This window comes from Geotrypetes seraphini, chromosome 5 (assembly GCF_902459505.1).
Source record: "Geotrypetes seraphini chromosome 5, aGeoSer1.1, whole genome shotgun sequence".
Taxonomy (NCBI): Eukaryota; Metazoa; Chordata; class Amphibia; order Gymnophiona; family Dermophiidae; genus Geotrypetes; species Geotrypetes seraphini.
In genome coordinates this window covers 113955003-113968820 of record NC_047088.1, presented here as the reverse complement: position 1 = coordinate 113968820, position 13818 = coordinate 113955003, and the positions used below count along the sequence as shown (strand labels likewise).

The 13818-nt window shown below is 41.3% G+C and overlaps 1 protein-coding gene across 1 annotated transcript in view; it reads right to left on the bottom strand.

Moving 5' to 3' along the window:
* Window positions 1-13818, bottom strand: part of COL6A1 (collagen type VI alpha 1 chain) — a 218504-nt gene that overhangs the window by 160624 nt on the left and 44062 nt on the right. The window contains exons 7-9 of the mRNA XM_033945115.1: window positions 12955-12975; window positions 9726-9770; window positions 4027-4080 (exon numbers count right to left, since the gene is read on the bottom strand). Of these exons, the coding sequence (XP_033801006.1) occupies window positions 4027-4080; window positions 9726-9770; window positions 12955-12975 (120 nt within the window). The remainder of the gene's footprint in view (window positions 1-4026; window positions 4081-9725; window positions 9771-12954; window positions 12976-13818) is intronic.

Sequence of the window (13818 nt, the reverse complement as noted above, 5' to 3'; positions counted from 1 at the left end):
CTTAGCCCCCTTCCCATCTTCTGTACCCTTTTAAGGGCTTCTTTTCTTCCCTCCCTCCAACTCCCCTATGGATGCTTCTCGCTCTCTCCCTTCAACCCCCCCCTCCCCCAGGTGCTTCTCTTTCTCTCCCTCTATCCTCCCCATAGGTGCTTCTCTCTCTCTCCCTGTCTCCATCCATCCCCCCTCCCTCCCACACACACAGGTGTTTCTCTTTCGCTCTCCCTCCATCCCCACTCCTTGCAGGTGCTTCTTTGTCTTTACAACCCTCCAACTTGCATCCCCCCATGGGTGATTTTTTTCTCTCTGTCCCTCCTTCCCCATGAGTCTTTCTCTCTCTTCCTCCCTCCAACACTCCCCCCCCCCCCGCAGATGCTTTTCTCTCTCTCTCTCTCTCTCCCCCCCACACACAACCCCTCTCCCTATGGGTTCATCTCTCTCTCCATCCCTCCATCACCCTCCCTCCCTTTGTAAGAGAGTACTTCTCTCTCTCCCTATGTCTCTCCCCGTCTCCTCACTGAAATTTAATCATCACGCTGGCCGACAACAGCATTGAGGTGAGCCTGCTGCCATTACCTTGGCTTAGAATCTGACTCTGGAGCATCCCACCTATGCGGGAACAGGAAGTCTCTCCAAAGAGAAGGTTTCTGGGGCATGCTGACGGCAGCAGACTCACCCTTAGTGCCTCTAGCATTGTGTCTATCTCTGCCAGATTGTGTTTGTTTGCATAAAGAGACTTGATTGAAATAAACATTTAGTCCAGCCTTAGTAGTAGACTGGCTTACTGAGAGAGTGGAAAGGGTGAAGAGAGAATGAAGTTGTTTCAGTCCCAGCCCTGGACCCAATGAAATAAATACTGTTTATATAAAGGAAAAACTCAAACTCCAGCTACTCACTAGGCAACTGACTGCCATATATAACAACCCCTCATTACCGTATTTTCACGCATATAATGCGCGCGTTATACACGATTTTACAAACCGTGTATAACCATGCGCGTAATACGTGTGAGCGCATTTTACAATTTTTTTTTTACATTCTGATCCGGCATTCTTGCAAACCGGCATCCTCCTCCCCGCTCGTGTCACCCCTCCTCCCCCTCCTTTGCGCATGCTCAAAGCCTTCTGGTCTCACTCTCGGAGAGATGCTTTGAGCATTTGCGCATGCTCATAGCCTTCTGGTCTCACTCTCTCCGAGATTATCTCTCCGAGAGTGAGACCAGAAGGCTTTGAGCATGCGCAAATGCTCAAAGCCTAGTCCAGCCCAGCAGAGGAAGAAGGAGGATCTCTCTCGCACCGCCCGGCCCAGCCCAGCCCAGCCCAAACCAACGAGGGAGGATCTTCGGGTACTGGCACTGGCACATGCTGTGCATTGGTGCTGGTGCCGGTGCCGGTGCCCAATTGGGTAAGAGTTGTATTTGCGGTGCTGGGGGGGATGTAGGATCGTGGGGGAGGGGGGTGACGCAAGCGGGGGGGAGAGGATGCCTGTTCGCAGGGGGAATGCCGGATCAGATTATCTCGGATCAGAGGGGGAGGGGGTGACGTGAGCGGGGGGGAGGATGCCGGTTCGGAGTAGGCGGGAGGAGGTTTTAGCATGCGCGGTATATGCGTGTGCGCGCTATATTAACATTTTATTACATAAATTTGTGTTCCCCGCGCGGTATACCCGTGTGCGCGTTTTACACGGGTGCGCGGTATATGAGTGAAAATACGGTATATACATATTCCACTAATCTTACTGTGGATAAAAATAAGCACTCACACCTCCAGGTTTACTGTGTTTTATTGAGTAAACCTGTTTCCTGTTGACCTTGATATGTCTCACTCAGGAACCTCAAACTCCCTCCAAGGTTTACTATAATTTTTCTGCTATTCAGTATCTATTAGAAAATAAAATGTAGTAAATCATGCTTTTCACATCTCACCTGGGATAGTAGTTTTGTCCTGCCTTAGTAAGAGTGAAATTGATTCAAACAATGCCTCTAGCTAGTGGTGCAATTTGTATTTTGATGTATTTATACTTATATATCATTTTATGATGTATTGCTATTTATTATATTACTTTAATATTTTGTAAACTATTTTGGTTGAATTTTGTTTCTAGAACGTGGTATAGAAAAGTAATATAAAACAATTTCACTCACATTTTGCCCAGTCTGGACATCTCAAATCCAATCTCTACATTCTGTGTAAAATGGACCTTTCCTTCCTGTCTTGTAAAACTACATTTGCTGTATCTCGGTAACCAATAAATCCATCTGGCTTTATTATGTCTCACCTGATGTGATAGGCTGGTCTGGGCACTAGTTGTAATGAAGACTCTGACACAATATATTTGCCAGAACAGCTCTTATATTGGTAGACTTTAAAACAAACAAAATGGCTTATAAAATACTGAGTTTAAAGAAAAATCTACATGGTTATGTATAATTCTGCAAATCTCACATATAATCCAGGCTTCTTTTACTATACATTTAAATTTGGGAGCCTAAAGGGTATGTGTTCTATAAAGGAGACTAATTTAAGTGGGTATATGTTATGTATGTTTCTAATTTAAGTGGATTTATTTATTTAGTTGGATTTATATCCTGTCCTCCCAGAAGAGCTCAGAACAGGTTGCAAGTTTACATACATAATAAAGCATAACAGGGTTTACATAATAAAGTAGAACATGATAGTACATTTTTCATCATGACATGATAGGACTATACATAGGGGATCATGAAAGTACTCAAAAAGCAAGGCAATACTTAATAGGATATGCCAGGACAAGACATCATACAGCATGGGGTGGTAATGTTTTGAGTCTGGAATGACACTGCGGTAACTAATAGAGCTTGACAGAATATTATAGGGCCTGACAGTACGAAGCATGATATGGCAGTATGTAACAGAGCATCGCAGTATGTTATACTATAAATGTTATGTATGTTTTTAATGTTATAAATGTTATGTAGGTACAAAACCACCTATATATTTATATTTTCCCACTTTCACCATTTTTGGAATTTGTGAGTTTCAATATATGTTATGTATACATAATTTAAGTGGGTATATACTAATTTACCCCCCACTTTTACAAAAGCGCAGAAGAGGTTTTTAGCACCAGCTGGCACACTGAATGTTCTGCATTGCTCCAATGCTCATAGGAACTCTATGACCATTGGAGCAATACAGAGCATTCAGCATACCGGCTGGCGCTAAAAACCTCTTCCGCGCTTTTGTAAAAGAGGAGGGGGGGGTTAAGTGGGTATATGTTATATATGTATAATTAAGTGAGTATATACTAATTTAATTGGGTATAAGTAATATATGCTATGTATGTTTCTCCTGAATCTAGGCATGAGCATTTATACCAGTTCTACGACTAGTAAGTGCTCATGCTTTCCAATATCTCTTCACTCTTTTGATCGCACTTTTTTTCACCAAGTAATCCCACACCACTCTGGCCTTTTACCGTGTTTCACCTGATAATTCTATACCCCTCTGACTTAATTTTTTTCCACTCAGTAGCCTGCACGCTTCCTAACGTATGAACTCCATGTCACCTACAACCTCACTACAAACCCTCCTTTTCCTTCCCCCTATTTTGCCTCTCATGAGAAACCCTCAAGTCTTTCCTTGATTCCTCCATTCCCCTCCATTCAGAACTTTATTGGAGGAGAGTGTGGTGCAGTGGTTAGAACTACAGCCTCAGCACCCCGAGGTTGTGAGTTCAAACTCTGCACTATCCTTGTGACTCTGGGCAAGCACTTAATCCTCCACTGTCCCAGGTACATTAGATAGATTGTTAGCCCACCGGGACGGATAGGGGGAAATGCTTGAGTTCCTGTATGCAAACTGCTGTGACTGTGGTTGATTAACTACAAAAAGGTGATATACAAGTTCCTATCCCTTATTCCCCCCTTATTGCAAGCTCCCTTACCTTCATTCTCCTCCCCTAAAGAAGATCTATGCAAACCTTCTCTTTTCTCTGCATAACTCTTCCCTCAGAAACTCATGTTGTTCCTCTTGACTTTATATTACTTACTGTATCACCAGGTTCTCCTCTCTCTCCAGGAAGTCCCGTCTTTCCGATTTCACCCTGCAAGTAAATATTAATAATGTTAATATAAACAAGGCTACTACTACTACTACTACTTATCATTTCTATAGCACTGCTAGATGTAAGCAGCACTGATATGGTCCCTGCCCAGAAGAGCTTACAATCTAATCAACAAACAAACATGACAAGTAGGGGGTTGGGGAGTTCATCAGGTATGAATGCCCTACAGCGAGTAGAGGTTGAGTTAAAAGCAGCCTCAAAGAAGTGGGCCTTGAGCCTGGATTTGAATATAGCCAGGGATAAAGCTTGATGTAGTGATTCAGGTAGTCTGTTCCAGTAAGAGAGAAGGAACAGAGTCTGGAGTTGACTTTAGTGGAGAAGGGTACTGGTAGGAGATACTTACCTGATGAACGGAGTTCCCGGAGAGGAGTATAGGGAGAAATAAGAGAGGAGAAATATTGAAGATCTTTGGAGTGAACGCATTTGTAAGTCAATAAAAGGAGTTTGATTTGTATGCGACAATGGATAGAGAGCCAGTGGAGTGATTTGAAGAGAGGGTATATGGGTATAACGACTCTGGTAGAATATAAGTCATACAGCAGAATTATGGACGGATTGAAAGAGAAAGAGGTGGTTAAGAGGAAGACCTGTGAAAAGCAAGTTGCAGTAATCAAGATGAGAGGTGATAAGGATGTGGATAAGGGTTTTGGTGGTGTGCTCCAAGAGGAAGGGTTGTATTTTGATCATATTATATAGAAAGAAGCGACAGATTTTGGTGGTCTGCAGGATTTGTGCAGAGAAGGAGAGAGAGGAGCCAAAAATGACCCCAAGGTTGGAAGCTGATGAGACAGAGAGGATGAGAACACCATCCACTGAAATAGAGTGGAGGGAGAGGAGAGGTGAGTATAGGTGGAAGGATAAGTAGCTCAGTCTTGGGCATATTCAGCTTTAAGTGGCAGTGGGACTTCGGAAAAGGGGATAGAAGGGTATAGATAGAGGATTACTATACAGGTCCTGGACCTGATGTGCCGCTGCATGAGCAGACTGCTGGGTATGATGGACCTCTGGTCTGACCCAGCAGAGGCATTACTTATGTTCTTATTTTCAATGTCAGATAGACAGGCTGACACTGACCTGGATATCTGTAGAGATTTCTGGTGTGGAGAGGTAGATTTGAGAGTTGTCAGCATACAGGTGGTATTGTAAACCATGGGAAGAGATCAGAGCACCAAAGGAATGAGTATAGATAAAGAAGAGAAGGGGTCCCAGGACAGTGGGAAAGGAGTGGAGGAGGATCCACCACTATACATATAAAGGTGTGGTGTGAGAGGAGAGAACAGAGCCCTGAAATCCAAGTGAGGACAGCATATCAAGGAGAAGGCGGTGTCAAAAGCAGCAAATAGATCAAGATTGAAGAGGATAGAATAGAGGCCTTTGGATCTGGCCAGAGACAGGTCATTGGAGATTTTGACAAGGGCAGTTTCAATAGAGCATAGGGGGCGAAAGTCTGATTGGAGTGGGTCAAGAACAGTTAGGGTTGACAAGAAGTCAAGGGAATGGTGATGGACAGCACATTTGAGCAGTTTAGATAAGAAGGGGAGGAGGGAGATGGAGCAATAGTGGGAAGGACAGGTAGGGTCCAGTGATGTTTTTTTGAAGAGGGGTGAAATTATGGCATGTTTGAAGACATCTGGGACAGTTGCCATGGAAAGTTATAGATTGAGGATGTGACAGATGGAAGGGGTGATAGTAGGAAAAATGGTTCTGAGTAGGTAAGTGGAATCGGATCAGAGGAGCAGAGTAAAGCATGTGTGCAGTTTCATCTTTAATGATTTTGGGAAAAGAAAAAAAAGCGACAGGGGCAGGAGAAAGAAGAGGTGGAGGTGGCTTAGTTGAGGTTGATCTTGTGAACCTTATCATAGAAGTGGTCATCCATAGACTGGGAGGAAAGAGATGGAGGGGTTGGGGTGAGGTTAGTTTGAGTAGAGAGTTTAGTGTGGCAAAGAGACGGCAAAGGTTGGAGCCGAGAGTCAATCAGATAGGTGAAGTAATCTTGTTTGGCAAGTGAAAGAGCAGATTGGAAAGAGATCAGTAAGAATTTGAAGTGGATAAAATTGGCATGAGTTTGGAATCTGAGTCAAAGATACTTAGCAGACCTGGCACATGCACATATTCTAAGTAGCAGATTTTAGGGCTCAGCTAGGGCTGAGGTTTGTACACCTTATGGAATGTGGAGTAGGGAAAGGAGTGGAGGTGGCTAAATGAGAGGGAGAAAGTGCTGAAGCTTTAGAGCTCAGAAGAGGGTGGAGGAAAGAAGGGAGGGGGAGGTGGGGAATTCAAAAAGTGAGTGATGTGGTGAGGGGTTCAATGGTTTGGGTTGAAGTGAGAGATTGGGAAAAGTCAGTATTAGGAGGAGGTGGTGATGTACAGGAGTCATGGGGTAAAGGGGAAGGAATGAGCATCTGGCACCTCCTTAGCAGACAATAAGATTTATCCTGGATATGAGAGAGTTTCCTAGGCCTAGATTGGTGAGACTTGTCAGACTTGTGAGGCCTGTATGACAATGGTGGCATGGTCAAAATTGCCTGGGAGCTAGTATCATAATATTTTGTATTACTCCCCTTTATCCTTCCCTTTTTAGTCCTTTTATATTTCAAATTTTTGTCTTATTGTTCCTCTGTTTATATGTTATTTTACTATTTAAGATGGTTTTAAAATTATAAACCGCTCAGACATTTGATGTGCGGTATATCCAGATATATCAAGATTAAATAAACTTGAAACTTGTAGTTCACACACGAGAGGCATGGTTATGTGAGCGCCAAGGTAGGGAAGGTAGGGTTTAAGTGTAGTTAAAAATAAATTTGCTCATGCTTTTCCCCAAAAGCAGGTAAGGAAGGAGTCAGCTATAAACTTTAAACACCTGTTTAAGTGAGGAATGAGAATTCAAGGAGGAGGGGGGTGTCACTGAGAGCTGATGAGCAGACAACAGGTCCTGTGCTGAGCAGACTTTTCAGAACCTTTTTGCTAACTAACTGTAATATATTTACATAATGCCAGAGCCTAGTGAGACAATTACACATAAACCACTATCCAACAAATTCTATAAATGCCACTCAAAATTGCAAGTGTTCAATTTGCACAGGCAATTTAACTGGATAATGAGTCAGCACCAATAATTGAATGCTTTTAATTATTGTATTAATTGGCAATAATTTGAATTTGCATGTGCATCTTCTCAGGTGTTATTCTATAAAAATGCATGTAAAGAGTTTTTAACATGCGTCTGAAAAGGGGGCATAACCATAGGAAGGGCATGAGCGGATTAGGAATGTTCAATTCAGATGCATGCAGTATTATAGAATATGGGAGATTTTATACCAGGTTTCACTTGATGTAAATCCTCATATCCAAAACTAGGCATAGATCTTTGCATTAAGCACTGTTCTATAAATGACACTCAGCTTGGAACATCATTTATAGACTTAAATTGGGATGTCATTTACTGAATTTAATTCTATATGAAGAAATGGATTTTTCTCAAACTATCTGGGCTATGTATTTTTTAAATATATGCATGTATATGTTCTGTATGCACAAATGAGACAATTCTGTAACACATCGCCAAGACCCCATACTGACTGATCATGCACAGGAAAGTACAGAGAAGAAAGCTAGTCACCATCAATGAAGGAGGTAAGGGGATGAATGCCAGACACCACAGGTGAAGGAAGGAGAGGGAGGAATACTGGTCACTACAGGAGAGGGAGGGAAGGAGAAGATTGTCGGACACCACATGGAAGTGGGGAAGGTGAGGAATGCTGGAGAAAAATGTTATCTCAGTTTATGTTTGGATGAGTTTATATTCATGTACATAAGGTACCTCTTAAAAATATATGCACACACTTCTGTTATTTCCAGCACATACTCACACAAAATTCTACCTCTGGCTCTAGTGTTTCCTCTCAGTTTGTTAGAGGCTTTGCTTACCAGGTTAGCCAATATTGGGGTTTCCTTCAGTTGTTCACATCATTCTTGGGAAACAGGACCCAACACGGTCCGCGTTTCAACAAAAAGTCTTCTTCAGGGGTCCTGGGAGTTCTATAAAGGTGAATACGTGGGAAGCAATTGTGTTGGGTCCTGTTTCCCTAGCAGACTAGGTCCTTTAAGGCTTTTATGTGGATAACCTATTTTTATGTGGATGAAATTATTTTATGTGGATGATTTTGGTGTACCTTTGGAACTTTGACTCTTTCAAATAAAGTCCATTTAGGAACATCGTCACTCCACAGAGTTTTTTTGGTTTTCTCTGGATTTTCTTCTCTGTGGATATCTTGGGATCAATTTGTTTTGGTTTTTTCACATCATTCTTGTACAGCTGCTGTTTCACAGTTATCCTACCTTCCTCTTCTTTATTCTTCCTCTTCTCTTCTATTTCCTCTTCTCACATCCTGCCTTGCAGGGTCCTACGGGGTTAAACTTTCCCCTCTACTGTTTAACACTTGCCTCAGTCTCTTGGCGACATCAGTACAAAATACTAGTCAATATTTTCTTTATCACCAAATAATCTGGATCTTTCTGAGCTTCATCATTATCTCAATATCATTGTTGACTGGCTGCATGACCTGATCCAGCAAAGACCCTGCATCCTGAATTACCAGTCGGCAGTCCATCCATCTCTTGCCTCCCTGCTGTTGGGGTCCCCAATAACCATAATTCATTCCTTTAAATGCATGGATGTTGTTCTTGACTATCAACTTTCATTCAGAGTACACATATTGACTGTTGTGGCTTCTTTGTGCTGTGACAATTCTGATTGGTCTGTGGTTACCTTGATAAGGTAGCTCAGCTAACTTTGCTTTTTACCATGGTTTCATACTTAGACTGCTATAATGTAGTCTATACTGGGATCAATTTTGCTCTGTCAGCTCAGAACATTGCCTGACTCCATTCCTTTAATCAATTCATGAGTTCCCTCTGGAAATTCCAACACTCTGGAATGTCCTGCTATTATTCTTCAGCATGGAACCCTCAGACCAAAAATTCCAGCCTGCTCTCAAGACTTACCTTATTGTTCTGGCATTCCCAAAGTGCAGCTTTGTTGTTCTCTTCAGCAATACCAGGTTAAGAGCTACCCCAGAGGATGTGGCAGACTAAGAATCAGTGTCTGTCCATTTGTGTATCTTTGTTTGTTTCTATTCTACATCCCTAAACCAGCTTCACTGGCTCTGTATTTCTTGTCCTTAGCTTAAGAGGATTTCCCACATCTATTAAAATCCCCTTATCTTCTCTCTCCTCTGTCAAATATTTGATGTTCCTTTCTGCTTTCCTGATGTTTTTAAATGTGAACTGCTTGTACCTGATTTAAAAAAGGCAGTATAGTAAACACTAATAGAACATAAACATTTGGAGTACCAAATGTAACTGTATGTGCCCAATTTTACTCATGTAATTTTATAAAGGCACATTATATGCTGCTTTTAAAATAGGCTGAACATATACACCTACACGCCTTGTTAACATAAGCAGCCTGTTTTAAAATTATCCTCGTAAATAAATGTTAACTCATCAGAGTCTCTAATGTGATAATTAGTAGTGAAAGCAGCTGCAGGTTTAGACAAGTTCTTCCTTTCTGTTATGTATTAGAGTCAGACATATTTCTTGTTCACATTCCATTAACCCACCTCATAACCTGGATCACCAGCCGGTCCTGGAGGTCCTCTGGCAGGCTGAAAAAAATATTTAAGCATAGCAATTAATTCAAGAACCCATAGACAAATGTGAATATCATTAAGATGTGTCACAGTACTATGGCCAAAAGTGACAGATTGTGCAAGGCCAGATAGATAGTGGCAGGAAAGCAAACGTGTGATAAGATGATACCAGTGTCATGAAAGATTTGCATTAGCTTCCAATTAGCTGAAAGAAATATGTGTTTTGCTTTTTAATTTTTAAAGCTGTGTATAATCTAGGACTCAATTATTTGATGAAAGATTTTGCCACATTTGTCTGCAAGTGAATACTAAGATTACACAGGAGGGTCTTTTATTTATTTCTTCTGTAATGCAGACAGGGCTGGTTAGAAAAAAATGGGTGGAGATGTGCCTGTACAAGGATGACTCCCCATTTATTACTGTATATAATATACCAAAATACATTTATTTAGAAAATAATTACTTAATCAGAAGAAAGGTAAAAACTAGCCTTTTTAATTTAAAATTTTAATAACTGTTTTAAAAATGTTTTTCTTCATAGTCAGCTTTCTTTTTAACAAGTTTGTCAGGTCTGTTGAGTCCTCTTATACTAAAGTGTGTTAAATTATGGATTTAATGCGTTTTAATGCAAGATTTTGGCATATGCTAAGCCCAGATTCAACACATTGCAACTTTTTTTCAGGTCATTTAGAAATGTTCATATTGGTGCACATTATACCTGTAAAAGGTTCACATGGGATCCCTTACCACCTCCCATTTAACAGACAGTGGGCTCCTTTTACAAAGCCACAGTAGTGGCTGCTGCTGTGGTAATGCCCAAAGGGATTTCATGGGTGTCGGAGCATTTGCTGCACGGCAGCTGCTACTGCAGCGTTGTGAAAGGATGTGTGTGTGTACTGGATCAACACTTAACAATGGAAACCCAAGTACATACTCTTGTTAGAAGTTGCTTCTGGACAATGCGTAATCTTAGAAGAATTTCACAAGGACAAGTCTAGAGTAATTGTACAAGCATTACTGTTGTCCAAATTGGATTACCGTAATCTTGTTTATTTAGGCTGCTCTAAACAATTACTAAGAAAGTTACAGACTATACAAAATACTGCCATTTGGCTGATTTGTTCATTGCATAAATTTGAAAGACTTACACCATGGTATATTCAAGTTGGCTTGGTTGCCTGTGGAAGCTGGAATTTATTTTAAATTATACCGCTTGATATTTAAAATAATTCAAAGAACTGCCCCACCCTACATGTTTCGTTTAATTAAACTTTTATACCCGTAATATGGGATTCACAACCAATTAAAATTAGCATTCCCAACATGCAAAAGCACTGAAACTTTCATGAAGTTTTCTTACTTCCTGGGACAAAGACTTGGTGGGAACACATGTGCTTGTAACACAGCAACTGTTTTTCTGCTCTGCTAAAGTGAAGTTATGCAAATTCTGTGTGTCTGCTCAGTGGAAAGGGGTGCTTTGGGTTTAGAAAATTCTGTATCCTGAATCTTTGTTTTGCTCAGCTCTGTAATAAAGTGAGCTTAAGGATTTGGCTTGCTATTGGGCCATTTGAATTTGAATAAGAGTTTGGCTTACCATTTGAATAGTTGCCTTGAACCAGCAACTAGCTAGGAGGGGCCATTTCCCGGGGTACTTGTCTCTTGGGAGCGAGTTTGGCATGTGACGTCACCGTGCTACACCCGTGCATTCACAGATGCCCTCCAGATGTGGTCCCAATCTCAAATGGTTTTGAAAATCCATCCAGACACCTGGACAGTCCTCTAAAAATAGGACATGTCTAGGTATATCCAGGCATTTGGTAACCCTAGTTACACAGTAGTGGTAACCAAAGGATGGACAGAGTGACTGGAGGAGAAATAAATTCCCTGCTCTACAGGTGTCAGGCAGGTAGTAGAAAGGGATAGTGCCAGGGCCTGTGTGCACCCCTTCAACCTCATTCCAAAACTTATGTGTAACCCTGGTCTCACTCACACACAGTCTGTGGGCACCAGTCAGCTCTTCAGGTGACCAGGGTTTACAAAAAGAATTTATTCGGAACAGTCTCTGAGCTGGGTATAGGCCAGGGCCAGACTTTATTCAGTAGGCCAAAGAATCGCTTTCCTGGATTCAAACATCACACTCAGCCACTACCTTATCGGTCATCTAGGAAATCAGCAGACATCATAGTGCAATTCATAATCAGAACTTTACTTGAACTTGATTGTAGAGATAATTAACAACTATTTACAATTTATTTTCTGGAATACTGACACTGGTTTTACAGCTGTTTATATTAAAGTCACTTTAGGAACACTTTAATTATGTTACCCAATCTCTTCATTCATTTCCTTTATTACATGCGGTGCCACACCGGGTCTCACCCTCTTTCCTCAGCCTGGAACCACTTTATCTTTCTCGCCAAGCTGAAACACTCCATGCAGGCTCTGTTGTAAGCAGAGTCTCTCACTCACAAGACTACTCTTTTGAGATGGGTCTCCACATAATTCTTCCTCTGTTCTCTCCTGATGACACCCTTGAAAGCAAAGTCCCACTGATTCTTTTGTTGAGCCTCTCCGGGTCCCACCCTCACTTCTCAATCCTGGACCATACTATCTTCCTGCCAAGCTGGAACACTCTGCTGTCTGCTCTTCTAGCAAGCCCACACAAACTTTCTTCTCACAAACTGTCAAACTTTCAAGTCTCCCTCAGTACTAGGGCTCTAGTGGGAGAAACAGGCTAACTAAAGCCCTGATCATACTCCTCTTCTCCCTATTATACTAGTCACCCCTCCCACTCTGGTTAGGGGCTTCTAACTCCTCCTACATATTTCTCTATCCATGCACACATACTCAGTGACTCTCTATAAAATCCATCATCGTGTCATGTACAGATGCCCCACCAACGCAGCTCTGAGCACAAGAAGAGGTTGGAGGGCAGGGCTGGGGCATGATGGGTGGGGCTGATCGGGCCTGGGGAAGGGACCATGAGTCCAGATTTTACAATCGTAAAATCTGGTAACCCTAGGGGGTCACATGTGAAATCACAGCCTTCTGGAAAGAAGCATATGGAACTACATCCATATATAAAGGAATGTAAAGGACTTCAGTCACATAGAACCACAGCCATGTGAAAAGAAACATGCCAAACCAGTAAGAAATATACCACTACATGTATTTGTTTCTCATATTTTCTTTTTCTTACCTGGCACTCAAAGGAGCAGCACTGTAAAGAAATATAAAAGCAGAACATTAAGAGACCAGAAAAAAAAATAATTTTTTGTTATTTCACTTAACAGCAAATAAACAAAGTACAATAAAATATCAGGGGTTAGAAAAATGTGTGTGGGAAATTCACTCATCTAACAGCACTGAATAGTTAGAAACCTCTTTCAGACAGGGCTAATGGCAATAGCAGGAAATAGTTCACATGGTCAGACAGTGTTGACATCAACAACAGTAAGATACATGTCAGAGATCACCAATACCAATAGGAGGAAGTGAATTGAGTCAAAATGCATTGATGCTAGTAGAGGGGACATCAAACAGCATGGACAAAGGAAATCCACATCAAGCAGCTCTGACGCTAACAATAGAAAGTGAATTATATCAATGCAGATGCTAACAAGAAATGATTTGTGCCAGACAATGCTGACACAGCAATAGGTAATTGCTCCAAGGAACGTCATAACTAACTTCAGGACTTGACCTGCTTCAGAAACTGCTTTGACTAATGGCAAGATTCCGATATCACAAAAAACTGACAAAAGGAATTTATTTGATATAATGTTTTTGACCAAACCTCCCTGGGTAGAAGAATTATATACTATAATTTGATTTATAAAATTATCAATTTGCATTCATCATAAAAACTGCCCCTTATTTTTCATTTGTAATGTTGGTAACTTTAGCAGTGACCAACAAGAACATAGAAGTTATGCATACAGTATTGATGTTAATGATTAGACAGTGTTGTAGCTAATAAAAGGCATGGCCCAGATGTTCTAAATCTACCATGTATTCAATGATCGAAGCTAAACTAGTTCTAACTGGTTTTGTAAAGTATTTT